The 24,887-nt window shown below is 34.3% G+C and overlaps 4 protein-coding genes and 1 pseudogene across 4 annotated transcripts; 3 read left to right on the forward strand and 2 right to left on the reverse strand.

Moving 5' to 3' along the window:
* Positions 1–1,197: 1,197 nt before the first annotated feature.
* Positions 1,198–3,836, forward strand: LOC115986325 (annotated as a pseudogene).
* A 3,105-nt stretch (positions 3,837–6,941) lies between these two features.
* LOC115986324 (cytochrome P450 81E8-like) lies at positions 6,942–10,134 on the reverse strand. The gene is made up of 2 exons (XM_031109190.1): positions 8,958–10,134; positions 6,942–7,742 (listed from the first exon to the last, which is right to left on the reverse strand). The coding sequence occupies exons 1-2, from the start codon at positions 9,846–9,848 to the stop codon at positions 7,116–7,118; spliced, it is 1,518 nt and encodes a 505-aa protein (XP_030965050.1). The 5' UTR covers positions 9,849–10,134; the 3' UTR covers positions 6,942–7,115.
* A 1,695-nt stretch (positions 10,135–11,829) lies between these two features.
* On the forward strand, positions 11,830–14,008 carry LOC115986323 (pentatricopeptide repeat-containing protein At2g44880). Its single transcript, XM_031109189.1, has one exon. It carries the CDS (start codon positions 11,880–11,882, stop codon positions 13,671–13,673), a length of 1,794 nt encoding a protein of 597 aa, XP_030965049.1. The 5' UTR covers positions 11,830–11,879; the 3' UTR covers positions 13,674–14,008.
* Positions 14,009–14,639: 631 nt separating this feature from the next.
* On the forward strand, positions 14,640–17,316 carry LOC115987704. Its single transcript, XM_031111302.1, has 4 exons — positions 14,640–14,716; positions 16,136–16,250; positions 16,740–16,800; positions 16,874–17,316. The coding sequence occupies exons 1-4, from the start codon at positions 14,686–14,688 to the stop codon at positions 17,162–17,164; spliced, it is 498 nt and encodes a 165-aa protein (XP_030967162.1). The 5' UTR covers positions 14,640–14,685; the 3' UTR covers positions 17,165–17,316.
* A 649-nt stretch (positions 17,317–17,965) lies between these two features.
* Positions 17,966–24,613, reverse strand: LOC115986961. The gene is made up of 6 exons (XM_031110394.1): positions 24,361–24,613; positions 22,565–23,006; positions 22,047–22,366; positions 21,898–21,954; positions 20,918–21,354; positions 17,966–18,573 (listed from the first exon to the last, which is right to left on the reverse strand). Exons 2-6 carry the CDS (start codon positions 22,984–22,986, stop codon positions 18,280–18,282), a joined length of 1,530 nt encoding a protein of 509 aa, XP_030966254.1. The 5' UTR covers positions 22,987–23,006; positions 24,361–24,613; the 3' UTR covers positions 17,966–18,279.
* Positions 24,614–24,887: the final 274 nt, after the last annotated feature.

Here is a 24,887-nt window from a genome sequence, read left to right on the forward strand (position 1 = left end):
TGTTTGATGGTGATGGCTAAACTTTCCCCATCAACGACACCAAATTGATGAAACCTAAAATCGCCAGATAAGTCACTCATCCAATCTTGAGCTTTTGACGGGCGACGGGCTTTGAAGATCTGCAAGAATATAAACAGCTAATTGAAGAGCATTAATGGGGAAGCCTCTGATGCTTGAGTCAGTATTAGCCCATATATTTTGCATATAGATTGTATTTTGTAGTCTTTTATGGACATGTTTTTGCAATAGTTGGTATATGTTTTGCAATAGTTGGTATTTTGCATATATTATATATGAAAAAAAAAAAATATATATATATATATATATTATATGCAAAATATTATTTTATATGCTAAAAAAAAACATTTTGCAATAGTTGGTATTTTGCATAAGTTGGTATTTTGCATATAATATTTTATTGTGTAGAAATATTATTTTAATGTGTTGTATTGTAAAATAAAAGTTGAGATGTTAAGAGTATTGTAAAGTAATATGATATAATTGATAAAGTAGTTTTTTAGGATGGTAAAATAAGATGTGATAGAATTTTGAAATTTGAATGCTCTAAGTCATGAGTTAAAGGATAGTAGGTGGGTGAAGTTAAAGAAATATAAAAACAACTTTTTTAAACTTTATATATATATATATATATATATTTTTTTTTTTTGCAACTTTATGTCATTTTTTTTTAGCTTTATAAGCTTTGGAGCCAACTTCATAGAGAGATAAAAAAACATTAAAATAAATTGTGATGCTATTTTTATGTCTTTTTCTTTCATTTATCTAATTTGTTTATTAAGTAGATTCACATTAAGAAAATATTAACAAGCACTGCAAAAAAACATTAACAATACACAAAATGACAAACCACAAAGTCAAATAAAGGCAAAGTTGTTCAATATTTAGTTACTGTTGGGCTATTCAGTATTTACTATTTAGTTTCTGATGAATCAGAATTTTCAGTTCCAAGAAAAAAAAAAAAAAAAAGTTACATGCTGTAGTGTTTTGTCGTATTTAAGTACTTGTTCCCTTGTTGACCCGCTCTCAACCAAACCCAAAGAAAGAAGTGAAAGATTTGGGGTAGGTGTTTACTTTTTTAAGTAGTATAAAAAGTCTTTCTTGGATCTTGACTTTTCACAATTTTATCTACCGACACATAAAATGTATTGGACAAAGTTTGTCTGTATGGTTGTCACAAGAGGCCAACATATTCTACTCCCAAGAAGTTGTGAGTTTATAGAACCAGTCCAAAAGAAAATGAGAACTAGGCCAAAGAAGGTGTGCGTTTATAGAATACATTAATCCATATAATCTTCCAACAGATTGTCACAAAGCATCATATCAAAAAACAACAAATCAAACACGGAAGACATGTTGCTATACTCATCCCTCTCTTCTCTTCTTCTCTTCCTCCTCCTTGCAGTAGCTTTCAAGTTCTTGCTTCAAACAAGAACAAAACACAAACACCTCCCACCAAGCCCACCTTCTCTACCAATTCTAGGCCATCTCCATCTCATAAAGAAACCCCTCCATCGTACTTTCCACCACTTTTCACAAAAATATGGTAACATCTTCTCTCTGCAACTTGGGTCTCAACTTGTGGTCATTGTATCATCCCCATCTGCAGTTGAAGAATGCTTTACCAAAAACGACATCGTTTTAGCCAACCGTCCTCGCTTATTACTGAGCAAGCACTTCGGCTACAACCACACCGTCATGTCAACAGCTTCTTATGGAGACCATTGGCGCAACCTTCGCCGCATCAGTACCTTAGAAATCTTCTCAACAAATCGTCTCAACATGTTTCTAGGCATCCGAAGAGATGAAGTGAAGCACTTGCTACGCAAACTGTCACGGAACTCGTGCCAAGGTTTTGCTAAGGTAGAGTTGAAATCTATGTTGTTGGAGCTGACATATAACATCATAATGAGGATGGTGGCAGGGAAGAGATACTATGGGGAGGACGTGAAAGGCGAGGAAGAAGCAAGGCAATTCAGGGGGATAATGGAAGAGAGAGCAGAGGCAGGAGGAGTCTTAAATCCACAAGAGTTTGTGCCCTTGTTGCGATTGATTGATCATGGGCGTTTGGAGAAAAGATTGATGAAAGTGGCCAACAAGACAGATGCTTTCTTGCAAGGTCTTATTGATGAGAAGAGGAGTAAGGAAGAGAAGGGGAACACTATGATTGATCATCTGCTTTCTTTGCAAAATTCACAGCCCGGATACTACACCGATCAAATTATCAAAGGGCTTATACTGGTATGTGTAGGTCATTTCTTCTTTGTTTGAACTAGATGCTAATTAAAAAGCTGAAAACATCAATACTCAAGATTTTTTAAAGACAATGAAAATATATTGGATTGATCAACTGCAAGGGAAATTTTGTAATCAAATAACCAAATCTGACCCAGTTGTTTATTTGACAAGTTAGGATAAAACATGTATAACACGAATTTGAAGTCAACCACGTAGTCTTGATTTCTAAGCAAGAAGTTGTTTATGTAGTTATATTCTTCTCACTATCTCTATATTTTTTTGAGTACAAGTTTCTCTTGCAAGGTTGAGACTTGAGACTCTGATTTCATATATACAGTATAGAGAGTTATAAGTCGGTTAAAATTTCAAATTTTGTGGTACTCATTAATCTTTAATCATATCATATTAATTATTTTAATTTTTATTGTTCTTTTCCCAAATATAAATTTGATTTTTACCATCTTGAGGTAAGCTAAAGTTGGGGTAAGTCTTTAGTCTAGTGCTCTTCCATACTCTGCAGACGAAACACTAGACCAATACATGTCTTATCCCTATCTCTAAAGCTATCATAAAACTACCAGTCAATTCAACTCAGTGATATTTTATTAGGATCCTTTGTCAACATACCAGTAATCAATTCACAAAAATAAATATTAGCTATCAATCCATTTTTACTTTAAAATTCTTGGTGTAACTTTAAGAATCGCTAAAATAAATATAAGTTATCAATCCATTTTTTTACTTTTAAATTCTTGTCGTGATTCCTTCTCAAAAAAAAAAAAAAAATTCTTGTCATGATTTAAGCACTTATTGAATATATAATAAGCAGGTCTTGTTAATTGCTGGGACCAGCACATCAGCAGTGACGATAGAGTGGGCAATGTCCAATTTGCTCAATCATTCTCAAGTGTTGAAGAATGCTAGAGTTGAGTTGGATAATCAAATTGGACAATAAAAATTACTCAATGAACCGGATGTCTCTAAATTGCACTATCTACAAAATATAATCTTGGAGACTCTTAGATTGTATCCTGCAGCCCCATTGCTTTTACCCCACATGTCCTCTGAAGATTGTACAATTGGAGGATATAATGTTCCTCGTGAGACAATGTTATGGGTTAATGCATGGGCCATACATAGAGACCCCAATATATGGCATGACGCAACTAGTTTTAAGCCTGAGAGGTTTGAAAATGGAGAGAGTGACGTAAACAAGTTAATGCCATTTGGACTAGGAAGGAGGGCTTGTCCCGGGGCAAGCCTTGCCCAACGTACAATAGGCTTGACATTGGGGTCATTAATTCAGTGCTTTGAGTGGGAAAAGATTAGTGAGGAAGAAGTTGACATGGTTGAAAGTAATGGGGTCACCATGCCCAAAGCCGTGGCATTGGAGGCCATGTGCAGAGCTCGCCCAATTATAACTAAGGTACTTTCTATGTCTGAGGATGAGTTTTGAGCAATGTTCTTGAGGTTTGCAAGAATAGCTTAGCTATATTTGCAGAGACTAATTTAACATTAGTTAGTAAATGTTACTGTACTATATAAGTACATTGCTAGTATTTATATTGTATTATTGTATTTGTATATTTTTAACTTTTTTTGTATTATTTTTAGCTTGCCCTATGTAATAATTTTTATTAGCATATTTGCTTTCCTACTATTTTATGTGACATTATCGTAAACTTGTTTACAGTTGTTAATTTAATAGGGTATTCAAATAAAAAAAATTCGGGAAATGATGTCATTTAATTGAACTTTTTATGGGATAAACATATTCATTTGCTGTTTTCTTTTTTCTTTTTTGGCAAATTACAACTTACTTACCTGTGATTTGGCAGAAATTTAAGTTGTCTATCTGTGATTTAAAATTTAACACTTTACCTACCTGAGGTTTGACCAAAATTTATGTTACCTATAGGCAACTTAAACCATAGGTAAGTAACTACTTGTGGTTTGAAATTCTATGATGCAAGTGTTCCAATGGATATTAATCTTATTTGACCTTGTATTTTTATGTATTTTGTGTTTTTGGAGGAGAGAGACTTAAAAGTTGAGCAAAATTACATATTTAGCTCTATTTTTAATAGAGGTGGGTTATAGAAATCTAATTAAGCTAACTTCAGGTGGATAAAGTGTCAAATTTCAAACCATAGGTAAACAACTTAAATTTCGACTAAACCACAGGTGTGTAAATGGTAATTTGCCTATATTTTAAAATACATTTTCAATTGACTAAGATCTTAATTTCCTAATTTCAATCATTTTCAGTTGTATCACTATATTGTGTCATTCAGATGAATATCAACTGACGCATAATAATTATACATGGATCGAATTTTGAATGAGGGGGTTATTTTTAATTTAGAAAAATATTATTAATAAGCCCAATTAAAGTTTTTACATTGTTTCATATTTTTATTTATCAATAAAAGTACAACACTTATGAAATCATTTCAATTTGAAGCAACTATTCGTATCCGTTATTCATCTACGTTATTATAAACCCTGATAAGTAGTGAAAATTAGTAAACTGTTGAAATTGTTTTGGGTTTCACCTACGTAATAATTTTGCTATTTTCTTATAATCATGTTCTTTCACCAAACAAAGCCATTTCTCTCTGACTTCTTTTTTCAATAGATACTAATTAAATAGATTTATGAACAAACCCAAGGTAAAACGCTGAGTTTCGTCAATAGCAATACGCTTTGTTATCACCTAGAATGACAGAAATGAATAATGGAGATGGACAAAAACCTTATATTGAAACAATTTCATAAATTTGGAATTTTAATTGACAAAATCGAAAAAGTGAGACCTAATCCAAAACATGATTTATACTTTTTCATCATTTTATATATGTCCCCTTTAATTTTTACATATCTTACCTTTTTTTTATTGATGTGTAAATTATTTTAGTTAATAAAATTTAAAGTTATATAATAATTAAAAGAAAAACACCACTACCTTTTTAAAAAAAAAAAAAAAAAATAGAAATAGACACGCTACGTTATTATATGCTACTACTAAAACATAAAAAACCTAAAACGCTCATCTTCCCTTAAGAATCTACGCAGGGCATCCTTGTTTTCCCATTCCGATCTACAAATTTGTCTGATGTATGTACTATATCCAAAAAGAAGAAGAAAATTGCTTAAATTGACTCTTCTATGATACTTGTGTGTACACTGATGCTATTAATGCCTTAATGGGCTCTGACGCATGTCTGAAGAACTCACCATCCATTCTAGCCATTAAACTTCTTATGATCTTTTTTTTTTTTTTTTTTTGAGAAATAACTTCTTATGATCTAATCTAAAGAAAATACGCTTTGAATTAGAAAACCACTGTCTATACCATATATACTCTATATATGAATGGTGTTATGTTTCTAGAAGGTAGCCAACCAATCAAGGTAACTCATGTTTTAAAAAAAAAAAAAATTAATTTTTATTTGTTTTTTCATTTAGTTACAAAATAAATTGTTTTTTTTACCAACCGTTGGCACTTGCACCCTACCTATGTGTTTTGCAATGTTCATGAACTCTTCTCTTGGCTATGTATTTTGATATATTTTCTTTTCATATACGAATTTTGGTCTGTTTCCTGTGCTTATTTTCACTTATAAAAAAATTCATGGAGACACCATAAACAACAGCATCAGAAATGCCCACATTTTGAAGACAATGTTGAAGTGATAGAATATGAGCAAGTTGTTGAGCAAGGTAGGAATGAGAAATGCAAAGACAAGGTTGAAGTGATTGTGTATGAGAGGGTCAAACATGGTAAGAATGAAGAAAGGATCAGCATTGAAGCTAATGGTTATGTCCAACAAAGCTTAAAGGCTATGAGCTTTGCAAGTGGGCAACCTACACAGTGCATTGGGCATGAAAGCATGTTAGCCATGGTTGACTGGCAGGCAAAAAACCTTATAGTGTTGCCAATACCAATTAAAAGAATGGTGAGAAGAAAATACAAATTTTAATCTTGAGGAATGTGATTGCCTAGAATCATTTAGTGGCAATCTAATTATATATCCTGTTCAAATGCAAAAAGGTTTTTCCAAATTTCCCTTATTAGTTTGCCAAATGGGAGAGTGTGGATATATGATAATATGATATTAAATATCATTACCTACATATTTTAAAATGTCCACTAACTATTAAGGAAAATAACTATAAAAAATGTGGAATCGATAAACAAGACAACAACAGTTAAAATCATCTTCATTTAAGTTTTTATTTGAACCAAACGCAAAAATTCAAATTAACATTAATATAAACTTCTATTAAGCAATGAATTTTATGGAATGGACGCTATAGATTCAAATCATTATTATCGCAGACATTACTAGGACCAATAGGTTAAAAATGGGTATGAATTTTATGGAATGGACACCATAGATTCAAATCATTATTATTGCAGCCCTTACTAGCACCAATAGGTCAAAATTGGGTTCATGTAGTAGATATTGAATGATCTATTCTACATAGGTGTAGGCTTACATGGCTAGACCTTATAAACCCTTTCTATCATTTATTAATAGGGCCATAGTCGATCAATAACTTTTTCAGGCCAGGATCAAATATGCTAATCTTCCAAAACCTTTCTCATTCCTTGTACCTATAAAGTTAATATAAATTATTATATAGGATAAGTTAAAAATTATAAATAAATAAATAAAAAGTTAAAAAGGTACAAATACAATAATACAATATAAATACTAGCAATGTACTTATTACAATAGCATTTACTAAGTAACTAATATTAAATTAATCTTCTTTCTCAAAAAAGAAAAAAAATATTAAATTAATCTTCACAAATATAGCTAAGCTATTCTTGCAAACCTCAAAAACATTGCTCAAAACTCATCCTCAGACATAGACAGAACCTTAGTTATAATTGGGCGTGCTTTGCACATGGCCTCCAACGCCACAGCCTTGGGCATGGTGAGCCCGTTACCTTCAACCATGTCAACTTCTTCCTCACTAATCCTTTCCCACTCAAAACATTGAATTAATGACCCCAATGTCAAGCACATTGTACGTTGGGCAAGGCTTGCCCCGGGACAAGCCCTCCTTCCCAGTCCAAATGGCATTAACTTGTTCTCGTCACTCTCTCCATTTTCAAACCTCTCAGGCTTAAAACTAGTTGCATCATGCCATATATTGGGGTCCCTATGTATGGCCCATACATTAACCAATAACATTGTCTCACGCGGAACATTGTATCCTCCAATTGTACAATCTTCAGAGGACATGTGGGGTAGAAGCAATGGGGCTGCAGGATGCAGTCTAAGAGTCTCTGAGATTATATTCTGTAGATAGTGCAATTTAGAGACATCCAGTTCATTAAGTAATTTTTCTTGTCCAATTTGATTATCCAACTCAATTCTAGCCTTCTTCAACACCTCCGAATGATTGAGCAAATTGGACATTGCCCACTCTAACGTCCCTGCTGATGTGTCAGTCCCCGCAATTAACAAGACCTGCTTATTATACATTCAATAAGTTCTTAAAATCACAAGAAGAATTTAAAAGTAAAAAATGGATTGATAGCTTATATTTATTTTAGCGATTCTTAACATCACACCAAGAATTCTAAGGTAAAAATGGATTTATAGCTAATATTTATTTTTGCGAATTGATTATTGGTATTCTGACAAAGGCTTCTAATAAAATATCACTGAGTCAAAAGGTTGAGATATTGTTTGGGTTCATTCCAAATTTCTATGTCACTATCGACACAACCAAGTGGGCTGCAATGCAATAGATAGTCATGCTAGATAGCACACGTAGTGTTATGATAGGACAAAACTTATGTATAATATTTTAGGTGTTGTTCTTTATATTCTCCTCTTAAGATTTAGCCATGTGGCTACTTAACCAAAAAATGCATTTTCATCTCATGAGAAAAAATCCACATGATAGAATCTTAAAATTGGAATCTAAAAAATAGCACCTAAGTACTGTACCTAAATCTTGCCCTTTATGATAGCTTTAGAGATAGGGATAAGACATGTATTAGCCTAACGTTTCATCTGCTGAGTATGGAAGAGCACTAGACAAAAGACTTACCCCAGCTTTAGCTTACCTTTAAACGGTAAAAATCAAATTTATATTCGGGAAAAAGAACAATAAAAAAATAAAAAATTAATATGATATGATTAAAGATTAATGAGTACCACAAAATTTGAAATTTTAAACAAATTATAATTCTCTATACTGTTATATATGAAATTAGAGTCTCAAGTCTCTACCTTGCTAGAGAATTTTGTTCTTAAAAAAAAATAGAGATAGTGAGAAGAATATAATTACATAAACAACTTCTTGCTTAGAAATCAAGACTACGAGGTTGACTTGCGGTTGACTTCAAATTCGTGTTCTACATATTTTATACTAACCTGTCAAATAAACAACTGGATTTGATTATTTGATTACAGAATTTCCCTTATAATTGATCAATCTAATATATTTTCATCTTCTTTAAAAAATCCTGAGCATTGATGTTTTCAGCTTTTTAATTAGCATTTAGTTCAAACAATGGGTTTTAGTTAGCTCAACTACTGGTAAAATCTTTAATGATTAAATAAGAGATTTGATGTTTAATCTTCTTCTACACACTAAAAACCGATTGGTATTTTAATCAAATAATAAAAAACTATCATCAAAGTTTGAACAAGGAAGAAATGACCTACACATACCAGAATAAGCCCTTTGATAATTTGATCCGTGTAGTATTCGGGATGTGAATTTTGCAAAGAAAGCAGATGATCAATCATAGTGTTCCCCTTCTCTTCCTTACTCCTCTTCTCATCAATAAGACCTTGCAAGAAAGCATCTGTCTTGTTGGCCAGTTTCTTCAATCTTTTCTCCAAACGCCCATGATCAATCCACTGCAACAAGGGCACAAGCTCTTGTGCATTTGAGGCTCCTCCTGCCTCTACTATCTCTTTCATTATCCCCTTGAATTGCCTTGCTTCTTCCTCGTCTTTCACGTCCTCCCCATAGTATCTCTTCCCTGCCACCATTCTCATTATGATGTTAAATGTCAGCTCCAACAACATAGATTTCAACTCCACCTTAGCAAAACCTTGGCACGAGTTGCGTGACAGTTTGTCTAGCAAGTGCTTCACTTCATCTCTTCGGATACCTAGAAACATGTTGAGACGATTTGTTGAGAAGATTTCTAAGGCACTGATGCGGCGAAGGTTGCGCCAATGGTCTCCATAAGAAGCTGCTGTCATGGTGGTGTGGTTGTAGCCTATGTGCTTGCTCGATAATAAGCGAGGACGGTTGGCTAAAACGATGTCGTTTTTGGTAAAGCATTCTTCAACTGCAGATGGAGATGATACAATGACCACGAGTTGAGACCCAAATTGCAAAGAGAAGATGTTACCATATTTTTGTGAAAAGTGATGGAAAGTACGATGGAGGGGTTTCTTAATGAGATGGAGATGGCCTAGAATTGGTAGAGAAGGTGGGCTTGGTGGGAGGTTTTTGTGTTTTGTTCTTGTTTGAAGCAAGAACTTGAAAGCTACTGCAAGGAGGAGGAGAAGAAGAGAGAGGGATGAGAATGGCAACATGTCTTCCATGTTTGATTTGTTGTTTGTTGTTATGATGCTCTGTGACAATCTGTTGGAAGATTATATATGGGTTAATGTATTCTATAAACGCACACCTTCTTTGAAACGCACACCTTCCTGGGAGTAGAACAGAACACTATGTTGGCCCAATTAATTGAAAGCAAAGGAGGGAGGAAATTGTGGAAGTCAGGATTCAAGAAAGACATTCAAACTTTTCTTTGGAAGATAGCGTGGCTGAGATAATCCCAACTAAATATGAGATCCACAAAAAGGAAGGAAATGGAAGAGAACAACACTATGTTGGCCTCTTCGGGCAATCATAAAGACAGACTATTTTGTCAAATACATTTTATGTGGCGGACAAAATTGTGAAAAGTCAAGATTCAAATAAGGCTTCTAAACAACTTAACGTGGCACACAATCCTAACTAAACATGTGATCCAAAAAAGGATGAAAGAGAATGGTTGCATCTCGATGAGTCTAGAAAAATCACTAAGTTCATCCATTAATACATTTTAATGGATGACCTTGCGTCATTAGTAAGTTATCAAAAAAAGAAAAAGAAAAAAAGAAGAAAATAAAACTGTCCATGCACATTCAACACATTAAAAGCCAACCATTACTTGCCAACCTTAAACTCTTATCAATATGATAACCATTACACATGGGTAATAATCACCTTCAATTATGTACAACAACTACCCAAATCAACTATAAAATGGACAATCCATCTCCCTTACTAAGGTATGTCCAAAAAAAGACTACAAAATACAATTTATATGCAAAATATATGAGCTGATATTGACTCAAGCATCAGAGACTCCCCCACCGAAACTCTTTGATTAGCTTTTTTATTCTTGTAGATCTTCAAAACTCGTCAAAAGCTCAAAATTAAATGAGTGACTTAACTAACAATTTTTTGTTTCATCAGTTTGGTGCCATCTATGAGGAAAGTTTAGCCATCACCATCAAACACACAACCATCACCAACACCAACACCACCATCACCATCACCATCACCATCAAACACATGGCAAAAATTGGAAAATAACACCAAACTCTAAACAATTTCATTAGTTAACAATATTTCTAAACTATTTAGGAAACTAATAACTTGAGTCTAAGAGAGTCGATTTTGCTATAGGAAATCGAGTTTTAGAGACTCAATTTCTGTGTTTGAAATCAACCTTCTAAGGATTGATTTCCTTAAAGCAAATTTCAAGTTCCCTAAAGCAAAAATTCTTCAACAAACCAACCTAGAGAAGAAAAACATCATCAAATCAAAACCCAGAGAAGAAAAAACATCATCGAATCGATTTCTTTAAAGCAAAATTCTGAGTTCCCTAAAGCAAAATTTTTTCAACAAACCCAGAGAAGAAAAACATCATCAAACAACGAAAATTCATCAAACCAAATACCCAAAGAAGAAAAACCTTCACTTGGAGATTTGCTGCCACTGCCTCCTAGAACCTTTGCCGTCACTCCTGGGTTAGGGAGAACTGGGTTCGTGGGGTTCTTCTTCGTGGTTTTTTTATTTGGGTTTTCTAATTTGTTGTTCGTGTAGGTGTTTCTAATTTGTTGTTCCTGTATCTTCGTGTTTCTATTTTGTTGTTTGTGTATGAAGGTGTTTATATTTTTCGTGGTTTTGAAATCTCTTAATGGAACTCGAGTCTTTAAAACTCGAGTTCCATCTATTGAAATTGAGTTTCTAAAACTCGATTAATTTGAGAAGTAAGTTTCCTTAATAGTTTGAAAACTTTGTTAATTAACGAAATTATTTGAAATTTTGTATTATTTTCCAATTTTTCCCCAAACACATACTCCTAATCCTAATATATGAGTTTTCAAATATATTAGAATATAAATTATATTTTATATTTTGTTACAAAATAATCAGTATTCCCATGCAATCGTGATTTGCAGCTAGTTTAAAAATTATATTAAAAAATTATAAATAAATAAAAAAGACATAACTAACTATAGCGCCAAAAATAATACAATTTAGCAACGAGAGTGACAGAAAATCTTGGACATCTATCAATGAGAGAGCTAGAGCAGCTATTCCTTTGGAACTCTATAGAAAGAAAATGCATATACCTCATCCAACAAAGAAACACCTTAGCTTCTCTCCTCCAAATCCACGCTTTTATGCTCAGAAACGCACTTGAGACCAATGTTAATCTCCTCACAAAATTCATCACAACCTGCGCGTCCCTTGCTGGCATCCACCATGCTCGTCGTGTGTTCGATCATCGTCCCCACAGAGACGACTCGTTCCTTTGTAACTCCATGATCAAATGCCATGTGGGTATGCGCCAGTTCGTTGATTCATTCACTCTTTATAGAGATCTTAGGAGAAACACGGGTTTTGTTCCCGATAGCTACACGTTCACGACGTTGGGCAAGTCTTGTGGTTTGAGTTTGGCAATTTTGGAAGGCCAAGGGTTACATGGCCATGTTGTGAAAATTGGGTTTTGCTTAGATTTGCACGTATCAACTGCATTGGTCGATATGTATGCTAAGTTTGGGAAGATGGGTTATGCAAGAATGTTGTTTGATGAAATGTCGCAAAGAAGTGAAGTGTCGTGGACTGCTCTTATTTGTGGATACGTGAGGTCTGGTGATATGAGTAATGCAAGGTTGCTTTTTGATAGGATGCCTTATAAGGACTCAGCAGCGTTTAATGCAATGATTGATGGTTATGTCAAATTGGGAGATACGGGCTCAGCTCGAAGTTTGTTTGATGAGATGCCATATAGGAATGTGGTGTCTTGGACTACTATGATTTATGGATATTGCCACAGTGGTGATGTTGAATCTGCTAGGTTGCTTTTTGACACCATGCCGGAGAAGAACCTATTTTCATGGAATGCAATGATGGGTGGATATTGCCAAAACAAACAACCATATGAAGCATTGAGATTATTTCAGGAAATGCAATCAACCACATCATTGGAACCGGATGAAGTAACAATCGTATGCATTCTTCCGGCTATCGCTGATCTGGGTGCTCTGGATTTAGGTGGCTGGGTTCACCGGTTTATCCGGAGGAAGAAGCTTGATAGAGCAACTAATGTATGCACCGCGCTTGTTGATATGTATGCAAAATGTGGCGAAGTTACCAAAGCCAGAAGACTTTTTGACGAGATGCCTGAAAAAGAAACAGCTTCATGGAATGCTCTGATACATGGATTTGCAGTCAATGGCTGCGCCAGGGAAGCATTGGATATATTCTCAAAGATGCAACATGAAAGATATAAACCAAATGACATAACCATGCTTGGTGTTTTGTCTGCTTGTAACCATAGTGGTCTGGTGGAGGAAGGGAAGAAATGGTTTAAAGCGATGGAGGAATTTAGGCTTATCCCAAAGATTGAGCATTATGGTTGTATGGTAGATCTTCTGGGGAGGGCTGGATGCTTGGAGGAAGCTGAGCAGTTGATTGAGAGAATGCCTTTCAAGGCTAATGGAACAATCTTGAGTTCTTTTCTATTTGCATGTGGATGCTCTAAGGATACTGTGAGGGCCGAGCGAGTACTAAACAAGGCAGTCAAAATGGAGCCACACAATGATGGAAACTATGTCATGTTAAGAAATTTGTATGCAACGGAGGAAAGGTGGAGAGATGTAGAGGAAATTAAGGGGTTGATGAGAAAGAATGGAGCAAATAAAGAGGTAGCGTGTAGCGTTATTGAGGTTGATGGTAGAGTCAGGGAGTTTCTGGCTGGAGAGAGGCTGAATCCACATTTGGAGGCTATAAATTTAACACTGGATCAGTTGAAGAAGCACATGAAAGGACAAATTATTAAAATTACAGGGGGAGGGTTGAATTGATTCTGAGGCTGGCTTGGGCAAAGCACAAGCTAATACAAGTTTTCATCACATAAAATTCCATGAATCTTGGTTTCTTCAAGAAAATTTTCAGAAATATCTGTACATAGATCAAAAAACAACAGAGTATGAAGATGCCATGCCTATGATTTTATTTAAGGGCCATAGCACAAGTGTCTCAGATGAATGAATTATTATCTCTTGATATTAAGAGTTGTATAGAACTTTCTATTTATTTTATTTTCCTTTTCTTTTTCTCTTCTTTTTCCATTTGATCCTATATTGAGGATCCATATCTGACCCTAAAATTTTGGAATAAAGTTTGTTATTGTTTTTTCCTTCTGGGACGCGCAAGGAAATTTCTTATTCCTGTTATATTATCTAGTTGTTCACCATTCATTAGCCATACAATCAGAGGTTTTGAGAAGTTTGAGTTAAAATTTTGGAAGAGAACCCATGGTATTCTTTTCATGAAATTAGAGAGATGGAATGAACCATGAGGATAGTGTGATAGATATTACAAATTAATCTTTAACTAAAATGTTGGAATTGAAAATTTTTAAGGTTTAGTTGCTCATTACAAATACTTTCATAATTTAAAATGAATAGCTGTAATTAAAGCCTTACTATTTCCAGAAGTGAAATGAACCGTGAGGTATTATAGAAAACGACATGCAGTTTCTGTAGCAAAAAATACAGTATTTTTAATGCATTTTTGTAAATACAATTTTTCAATCAAATATGAAATACAGTAACTCACGAAAATATATTTGAAATATGACGTGAAATAAATGGAATCCAACCCCACGTAATGGTTCTAAAACAACAGGGTAGTTCCAAGCCAAGAATCTGATTTTCTTAAGGAAAACATAACATCAAATCCCAAATACCTTGCTTAGTCTATGCAAGCACACTGGCAAGTCATTCCTATCTCTTTTTTATAACTCTCTCTCTCTCTTAATATATATACGCACCTTATTGTTGGACCTGATTATATTTCTATCCTTCTACCAAAATGGGTCTGGTTATGAGTCTCGTGGGAAAAGGTTTGTCTCTTCGCTTCTCATTTCATGTGCTTTCTTCAATCACTTTTTTTTGCAATTACCATTTTTTCCTTTGTTTTATATATGATTCATGTTTAATGTCTTTCTTTTTTTTCTCTTTATAGATTTTAAATTTTTTGATAGGTAGATTATGGGAGAGGTGGGGTTCAAACCACAAATATAGGATATTACAAAAGATGTCATTATCATTGGACTATCACTTAAACGGTTGACCTCCTTTAGATATTTGTTTATTGTCTTTCATTATACCTATTTGTGGCTTGGTCCCATTACAATTAATTCCCCATAAACTTTCAATTGTTACATTTGATCCCTTAAAACTTCGATTAAAAATAAAGTTGTTAGAATTTCGTCCAAATTAATAAATTTCACATTTTGTGGGCAAACAACTTCGCCTTATGATTTGACCCAATCTAATTTAGTCCTTCAAGCCTTTTCAATTATTACATTTTGGTCCATTAAAGTTTGGATTAAAATAGAGTTGTTGAGGGTATTTTGGATGAAATCCTAATGATTTCATTTTAATCCAAACCTTAGGGATCAAATGTAACAAGTTAAAATTTGTGGACTAAATTGTGTTAGTATCAAGCAAGGAGATAAACTCTCTCTCTCCATTTGATTTGGCCAAGTAGCATGACAACAATAACTTTATCTATATATACACACAAAAGCATGGCAACTATGAATACCTTTATGGTGCCAAAGGGTAGTATATATCATTATTCATAATATATTTATACTACTTTCGTTCAGCAATAGATGAATATTTGTAAGATGACACATTTTAATGAAAAAGTAATAATCCCTTTGTAAATGCTTTTAGGCAGGTCTTGTGTGTTTGAAACCATCTCACCCCCACATCCGTCGCTTAATTTCAAGTATTATATGAGGATTATTATTATTATTATTATTATTATTATTATGTGTGCTTTATAATTTTTTTTTAGAGATTTATAAATGATTTATTAGGGGATGAAAAGAGTAACATTTATATTTAAACAAAGTTTTTCTTCTTATTGATTTAGAAAAACCTCCTTAAACCAATTATGTGACAATCATATTACAAGACATGACCAAATATGGAAGTGATCAACTGCATAAAGCATTGTGAAAAATGCAGCTTAAGTCATTTTTTCAATGCCACCCAAACATCTTATATGTAATACCAAACATGGTTATTAATAGTCATAATGCACTTCCATTAATCATCATTGTTATCATCATCCTCATCACATTACTACTTTTGTTATCATAAAACCCATCTCCATAATTCATCTGAAGTCCTAGTTGCATCTTAGGAGAAAGTTAATATTTTCAATTTATTTTATTTTCGGCAGAAAGTTAATAATTCCATAAGACACCATAACGTTTCTGAGCTTTATATTATATTTTGCATCATAGGATTACCATCAGCGCAGGTATTGAATCTCTTTGTGGGATCGCTCTACAACGAGTTCCAGAAGAAAAAAATCAACGACTTCGATGACTTCCACATTGCTATGCTCGATGTCTTCAAGTAAGCATTTAAGATCATATAATATATCTTAATTATCATTTTCAAAATAATAATAATAACAAGGGAAAGAGCATGTTAGAGATGAAAATGTTCAAGATCTACTCGTTCTCTTTTTGGGTTCTTGTTAACTAACTAGTAAAGTATGTAATTGTCGAATAAGTAATCTGAGATTAAACCCTACATACACACCAAAAAGAAAAATTCATTGATGTTTTGACCTTACAATAAATAGTAAATTAACATGAAATGAATGCCATGAGTTCAATCTTATTATATCTATCAAAAAAATCTACTATATAGATGTCTTCCAAGATTCTCACTATTCCTTTGCCACCTTTCCAAGTCATTACATGATCACTTCTTCTATAAAACTGTTTGATATCATTGGAAGTACAGAAAATTTTCAAGAATCTAATTGATAGCATCAGCCCCAAGCTAATTCCCCTAAATAACTGTCTAACTATTGGTTCTAAATAAAATTTTATGCAGCACTCTCAACTCAGCAATGCCTGGTAAAAACTTTGATGTACCATCAACCAAGGAAGTTGAGGTCAGTCTAAATTGCTTGCACATTTATATGATTCTCTCATTTCTTCCTAACTCCTATACGTTACCAAATGCAGGACTCTTATGAAAAATGGAGAGAGGAACCAGACGCCACAAAGAAGAGGTTAGTGTTCATTGAGTTTATGAAGAACAAAGTCAATCTTAACAAAGGAGATAACTCCATGATGATCACTGGAATGGTAACACCTCCAGCAGCAATGGCAGCTAAAAGGGCTGGAGAGAATGTAACACAGCTAAAAATGATCAAGGCCGTTCCTGATGTGATATTTATTCCCTCGGCAACAATGGTTGCTCTCATTGTTGCTAAGGTGTCCAAAAGGATGTTCATGGGGAACATTCCATCCTGAATATTGAGCCTAATACGCCTAAGGTGTCTGTGATTACGGGTATTTTACTCTTTACGGATTCTAATGTATAAAACAAGAACTTTGAGTTGGATATTTGTATTTCCCATCTCTTCTATCTAACATATATACCAAAAACATCATTTTTTTTTTTAGTGGGATCAATCTTTCTATAATGTTGTTTTGCAATTGTGTTCCAATCAGTTCAACTGGTAAAATCTCCTATCATCAAATAAAGGACCTAAGTTTGAATCCTATCTATACAACAAAACTCATTAACATCTTAGCTTGATAATAAAGAGCAATTATCAAAGAACTAGCATATCTTTAAAATTAGAAATTGTTGTTCACTTGTTCTGAATGTCTAATAGTTCTGAGGGTGAACATTTTTTTTTTCCTTGTTTCTTTTTTGTTGGACCAATAGCAGAGATTGAACTTCAAAAGGCCAAATTAACACCTAAGTCCGTTTAAAATATAACCTTGAAAATGTGAAATTTTAAATATACTAAAGTTGAAAACATGAAAGATTGAATGACAATCCATGACAAGCACTAGATACCATCAGGCCAAGAAAACCACCATACCTAAGTAACAAATTATTCATTTCTTTCCCCGCAGTCTTGATATCAAGTGTAAAGCAACACCAGAATCATGACCAGAAGAAACCAAAAACTTGCAACACAATTCCAAGCATACAAGGGCAAGGGCATTTTGACGTCCCAACAATAATTTAATCAGTGAACTCTACACTGCATCTAAAGATAGTAGAAAAAGGGGATATGGAAGCATCACATTTTCTCAATATAGAAAAGCCATTACTAACTATTATCCCAAATTGCCCTAAATATACACACAAGGATCCACCAAATATGAAAAGCCAGGTAAACATGACACAAAAAACTCAATTAATAGGGCGCATCCAAATAGAATATATCATGATTCCATTAGAAAATGTGTTTTTTGCAGACATGTATATTTGAAATCATCGCCACCAGAGAGAAGATAAATGGCAGAATAAGCAGCATATACAAATTCTAGGTGCAGCTTGACATCCTTCCCGAATTTTTTTGGTTTTCCATCCTTTCAAAAATATAACTATCCTAACTCTCACAATCCAGCTAACCTGAGGGTCTCTTGCTCCACCTATTTTTGCCAGCCTTTCGCCTCCCCCGTCTTCTTGTTTTCCTAGGGAAAATTGACTTGGAAGTGGAGCGTGACTTTATATTAGATTGCACATTAGGCATAGCAGTTTCTGAGGGCAAGTCATTAGCTTCTGCAACCTCAACTTTAGGAACAATTTTCTGCTCTTCCATTGGTACCTGAGGCTTCTCTATGAGCTGAAGCCTAACCGTTCCAAAATCATCCAACTCTTCCTTGGCTGCCTGATTATGTATCAGAATTCCCTGCTCAGTCTGCAGGCATGAAGAATAAATCAGTTGCAATCAATATAAGCTCTGCAAGTGACTTTGGTGATTGAACCAATAAAATGGTCATAATTACCACAAAAAAAAAAGGGATTAATCAGAAAAGTCTCTACCTACCAAATGAAAAGAGGTGCATTAATGGGACACCACCGTAAACATGTATGCAGGAACAAGAAACATTACAGGCAAAACCAGTCAAATCAGAAACACCCCAGCACCTCAGCCCAAAACAAAGATGAGAGAGATAGAGAGTAACACCCCCATTTTTTTGATAATGTAGGAAACTTTTCCAAAGAAGAGCCCTTTGGACTCACCTCTAGCAAGTAAAACCTATAGGCAACTGACCCCATCTGCCAGAATTAGTTGCCAGGGTAATCTAGGGGCACTCAACCCTGGGCTAAGCAAAAAGAGGAACACCCCTGCAGCAGATAATTGCAGAAAAATGGTTCTTTAAATAATTGGCACCTTGTATTGGTTCTTTAATGGCACATTGATAATAGTAAGAAGCCCCAAGCCCACACCAAGATCCTTAGGGAGGCTGAAGTGCTTTATAAAGCCATCATCAGCCCTTATATAAAGCCATCATCAAGAGTACCCTTTCTAGCCTCCCTACTTTTTTCTTATCATTGTTCCCAATCCTTACTAGTGTTGCTGACCGTTTGGAAAAATTACAGCAGAACTTTTTGTTGGGTGGTTTAAGTGATGAGGTGAAAATGCACCTGGTTAACTGGAAGTCTGTATGTCAGCCATTACATTTGGGTGGTTTGGGGATTCAAAGGATCACTCATTTAAACACTGCTTTATTGGGTAAATGGTTATGGCGGTTTTCTGTGGAGACAAATGCTCTGTGAAGAACTATAATAGCTACCAAATATGGCAGTGATGGAAGAGAAAAAGAGAGGGGGGGGGGGTGTGTTGGTGTTCAGGAGCTTCAATTAAACCTCATGGAGTTTCTTTGTGGAAGTACATTTAGAGGTGATTGGGGAAGATCTTCTCAAAATATCTGATTTGAGGTTGGAAGGGGTGTTCGAATTCGTTTTTGGGACAATTTATGGCGTGGGTAGTTACCTCTCAAGGAAGCACATCCAATGTTATACCACATAGCAAGGAATAAGGATGAGTTTTTAGCAGAGTATTTGTGTTGGCATAATGGGATTGCGAATTGGGATATGCATCTTGTTAGACCGATACAAGATTGGGAATTGGCAAGTTTGGAATCTTTCTTTGCTCTTCTTTATTCTTCTAAGGTGGATTGGAATGAGAAAGATGAAGTTTTGTGGGTAGCTTCCTGGAGTGCTTCTTTTGAAGTGAAGTCATTATATTCTATCTTATCTAACAGAGGTAAGCATTCCTTCCCTTGGAAAAGTATTTGGAAGCTGAAAGCTCCTCCTAAGATGGCTTTTTTCACTTGGACAGCAGCGAAGGGGAGGATTCTAACTTTGGATAATTTGAGGAAGAGAGATATTTGTGTTGTTAACAGGTGTTGTATGTGTAAACATGATTGGGAATCAGTGGACCACCTGCTCATTCATTGTCCCTTTGCCTCTGATTTATGGTCCTATGTATTTAGTTTATTTGGTATATCCTTGGTTATTCCTAAACGAGTTGCTTGCTTGTTGGCATAGAGGTGTTGGACAACATAGGTCAGCATCTGTTTGGGGTGTTATTCCGCAGTATATTATGTGGACCATATGGAGAGAATGGAAAAATAGAATCTTTGAAGGGGAGGAGCATTCTATTATCGAGTTTAAGCACAGTTTCCATCTGTCTTTATTTGAATGGACTGCTTTGAGTGGTCTTGCCATACCTTCTGTTTTAGATTTCGTAGATTTATGTAATTTTGGGTAGGCTTTTGCTTTCCTTGTACACTTCATGTGTACCAAGGAAATCGTTTTCTCCTTGTATTTGTTCATCTTTTCAGTAAAGTTTTATTTACTGATCAATAAATAAATAAATAAAGCCATCATGCACCTCCCTCCTTATAATTACTCAGCAAAAAGACAATAGAAAAAAGTAAACTGTTCCATATCGTCAAGTAAAACTGATAAAAGAAGGGGGAGTTCTTAAACTATTTCAAGTGTTCTAGCATCTAAGTTGTGTGAAAAATTATCTCTCATAGGACTTGAAGAAAACAAATACCAGCAAGTATCTATGTAACAAACTAAGAGGAAATTACAAATACTTGAACCCTCTACCATCCTCAGTTACTATCTATAACAGGCTACCAATGTCAGGCAGAAACAAAGACATACATGATCATAGTCACTACCAATATTCTTAAGCCAAAAAATTTAAATATAGCTGTAAATCCTGTCACCAAAGAAATACTTACATTTGCACATAAAACCCCAACCTGAGGCTGATCCATGCTGTCAATTATATTAGGAAGAGGGGTCAACTCTCCATGACTCAAAAATGAACATTCAGGCATAGGTGTATCTCCCATGTTACACTCGGACATATGCTGAGATGCAGTAAACAGAGATCTAGATAGCAAGCTATGACCATTTTCACGAGGAGAAGCAGGATTTTGATCAGAACTGGTCAATGCATCATCTGGAACAAGCAAGCTCCACTCATGTATGGAAGAGAACTTTCCAGGATTTTCACCAATCACCTTATCAATTTGAGCCTTTAGCTTGCGAACTTGCGAATGTGCCACTTCAATCTTCCGAAGGATTTCTTCAAAAGAATTATCACCATTACCAAACTCAAGAGATGACCATCCATAATTTATTTCGAATTCATTATTGCCATTAGTGACCTTATCTGCAGAAATCACCACAAGAGAAAATTTGGGCAATAAGTATCGCTAGTGGAAAAAGGACTCTTTGTCTTAACCCCAAAAAGAAAACAACATTTTCTACAAAACTAGCAGAAATTCAGAAAAGCAATATAGCATTTGAAGATTTAAGATCCTAGTGAAAGAAATCAAGATGCATTGAAGCTCCAAGAAAAACTCCATCCTCTCTTAAAATTACTTCTAGTAGCTAAAAACATAAAACGTAAGATGATGGTAAGAGGTTGAGTTATAACTTTATATGACTTAATCAAGAATGTCAAATTGTTGATCATCTTTTCTTTTTAACAAAGATATGATTCTATAATTGCAAAGTACCCTTTAGGTCATTTATTATTGTTACAATAATTTGTTGATTGTCAAATGGTTTCGAATAATCAGCTTAATCCTGGTGAACATATACTAAACACAAGCCAATGCTGAATATGTGATATTTTTGTTTTTCTTCTGGGCTGTCCCTAACAAGCTATAAAATCATCAAAATTGCTCAAATCAACATCAGTATTCCTTACCAAGATTACCATAATTTTCTACCATAGATGTGCTGTCAGCAACAGGCCTCTTATTTTCTGGAAATAGAAAGGGGAAAAAAAGAGGATAAATCAGACTTCTACTAGGCATTTAAAAAAGAAAGCAAGAAACAAAATTATAAATTTCATACCAAAATAAGAGAACAGGTTATGTTGAGACATATAAGATGTTATATCAATTGTGCTTTCAAGTCTCTTTCTTTTCTTCCTCTTCATGACTTTACTTCTAGAAATTTGACTAGAATATGGTAGAGACTTTGCATCAATGCCTTCGAATTTGGAGCATTCAAATTTAAACTGCTTTCTTTCATCATATTCTGCAAGTTCTCTATCATACTTTAATGCCTGGGACTGGAGCTCCTTAATTTGCAGTTCTATCCATTTACAACGCCACATAAGAGGACGTATGAACTTCCTCCAATGAACTGTCAACTTTTTCTTCTTGAGGGATCTGAAACATACAATAACTCATGTAAATGTCACATTTTTGTTAGTAAAAAAAAAAAAAAAAGAGGAATAAGAGCAACAATATGTACTCATCCATGGCTCATTCCCAATTGTCTACATTCTAACACTTAAAAGACCAACAGGCTCAGTCAAGAAATAAAGACATGGGTAACAAACAGATGAAATCCTCCATTCTACACACCTTTTAAAACAGTGTGTATCAAAATATCCATCACATACTGACGCTGATGCATCACCAGCAAACAATCGTGACTCCACTTCACCATCAGTCATCATTAAGCCATTCTCTGTCCCAGATTCTGTATCACCAAAAGAACTCGACTGCTCAGTCACATCCTGGCATTCACCTTCAACCAATCCAGCATTAGTCGAATTTGTACAGTCTGTAATATTAACCTCCATATTCTCGCTTCCATCCTGTTCAGTAATTCGCTTAACTAACAATGTTTCCATGCTAAAGGTGTTGTCATGAGTCTCCTGACAGTTAGTTGCGCATTGTAGAAGCTTATCTTCCAGGCCCTGCAGGACAATTGCATTCTCCTTACTTATTGAAACTTCCATAGCAGCTTTAGACTTCCCTTTGAGCTCTAAATCAGGGCCCATACTACAATATCACTTGATTACTGCAAAGTTTACCAGTAGCACAATTCAAAATAATGAAGTAAAAATCACAATTACATGAATTCCAAATTAAATGCAAAAGGACATATTATGAGACTGCGAAAGAGAATTTATTGGGAACTCATCATTTTAGAAATGGCTTCACTTAGTCCATATCATGAATATAATAAAATGCTCAATGTAAACATGTGTGTCATACAATATACTTCCACCATGTGGCACACTGTTAAGTACATTAAAATTAATGAGATAGTTTGTTCTTCTATGTGAAACTCTCACCAAAGTTCTAAGTTTGAAATTCTGCTCCAATAAAGTCTATCACCAAAAATTTCAAGAAATTTAAATTAAGGCAATTTTACCATCTTTTTTTTTTCATTCAATTTCAATGAAAATGGTGAAAAAAAATTTCTTTAATTTACATATAATTTTTAACTAAGCCATGCATCACATTTTTCATGAAATAACATGCATTTGTGAATTCACCACAGAATTAACTAACATTCCACGCAATTGCAGCAAAGGTAAAAATTTGTCAAAAACTGAAAATCAAATGGAATCAAAGATGCCTCAATAAGCTCAATCAAGAGCATCTTTCGTCTTCCCATTTAGTTATTTATCTCAGATGGGTACCTATAAAAAAAAAAAAAAAAAAAAAAAAAAAAAAAAAAAAAAAAAAGATCTCAGATGGGGATGAAAAACTAACCAAAAAAAGTAGAGTTTTCTTTTACAGCTAATTGGCAACAAAGTATAATTTTTTTTATGATGACAATTGGGTGAATTCCTAATAATTTAACATTCATTCCTTCCAATCCGCTATAAACAGGACATAAAAATATACAATTTCAGCTATTAGATACTAATTTTCCCTGAAACTTTCTTAAAACAATATCCAAAATTCCACCAGAATATTGTTACACACTACACAAAACTAAACAAACAAACAAACAAAATTCAACAAAACTTCCTCAAAAGTATAGTATTTACCCATAAAAAAAAAGTTATATCTTAGAGCAACCACCAAACATAACTTATTTCAACAAAGTTCCTCAACAATTGAGTCAAATAAAATAAAAATAAAAAAATCCATCAAATACATTATACTTCAAGAAATCCAAAAAGAGAAAAACACCCACAAAAATTTACCCAACAAAAATCAAAGTTACACTATTTTTTTCCATGATTACCAAGAAAAAAGCAATCTTTCAATGAAACAACAGTACAGCAGAGAGAAACAAAAGAAACCCAGAAAATTTTCTACCAAAACAAACAGAATTTTCAGATTAAAAGAGCCAAAAAAGTCAAAGAGTGAGGAGAACCCATCAACCCAAATCCATAAAAAGAGAGAAAAGGAGTAACCTGTGTAAGGGTTGTGACGACGGCGGAGGTCACCGCCGGGAGCACGCTAGCGTGGCCTTCTTTTACTTGACTGAGAGAGAGAAAATTTTATGAGTGGTCTCCAAGAAAGAAAAAAAAAAAAAAAAACCAAAGAAAACCCAAAATATTTGGGGGAGAGTGTTGTACGGAGGGAGAAAATATAAAGGATTTGTGTGAAGAAGTTGAGAAAGCAAAAGCAACTTGTTGTGGGAAAAGCTTTTTTTTTTTTTTTTGTTTATGTTTTTGTTTTTGCGTTTTTGTTTTTGTTTTTTTATAGTTTTAGAAGTTGAGAATTTTTTATATCGTGCTTTGCACGTGGGGTCAAGTGGGAGTGGATTCACGTGTGGTGTCAGATGTGTGTGTCTCACACTCTCACTCCAATGTATAAGGGGAATGTTTGTATGCAAGGTTGGTGTTATACCCACCGCAGGTTGAGGATATGGCTAGCACTCTAGGAATTAGAATGAAAACATAATTATAGTCATAGAGGTTCAAAATTAGGTGTGTCA

This window comes from Quercus lobata, chromosome 4 (genome assembly GCF_001633185.2).
Source record: "Quercus lobata isolate SW786 chromosome 4, ValleyOak3.0 Primary Assembly, whole genome shotgun sequence".
NCBI lineage: Eukaryota > Viridiplantae > Streptophyta > Magnoliopsida > Fagales > Fagaceae > Quercus > Quercus lobata.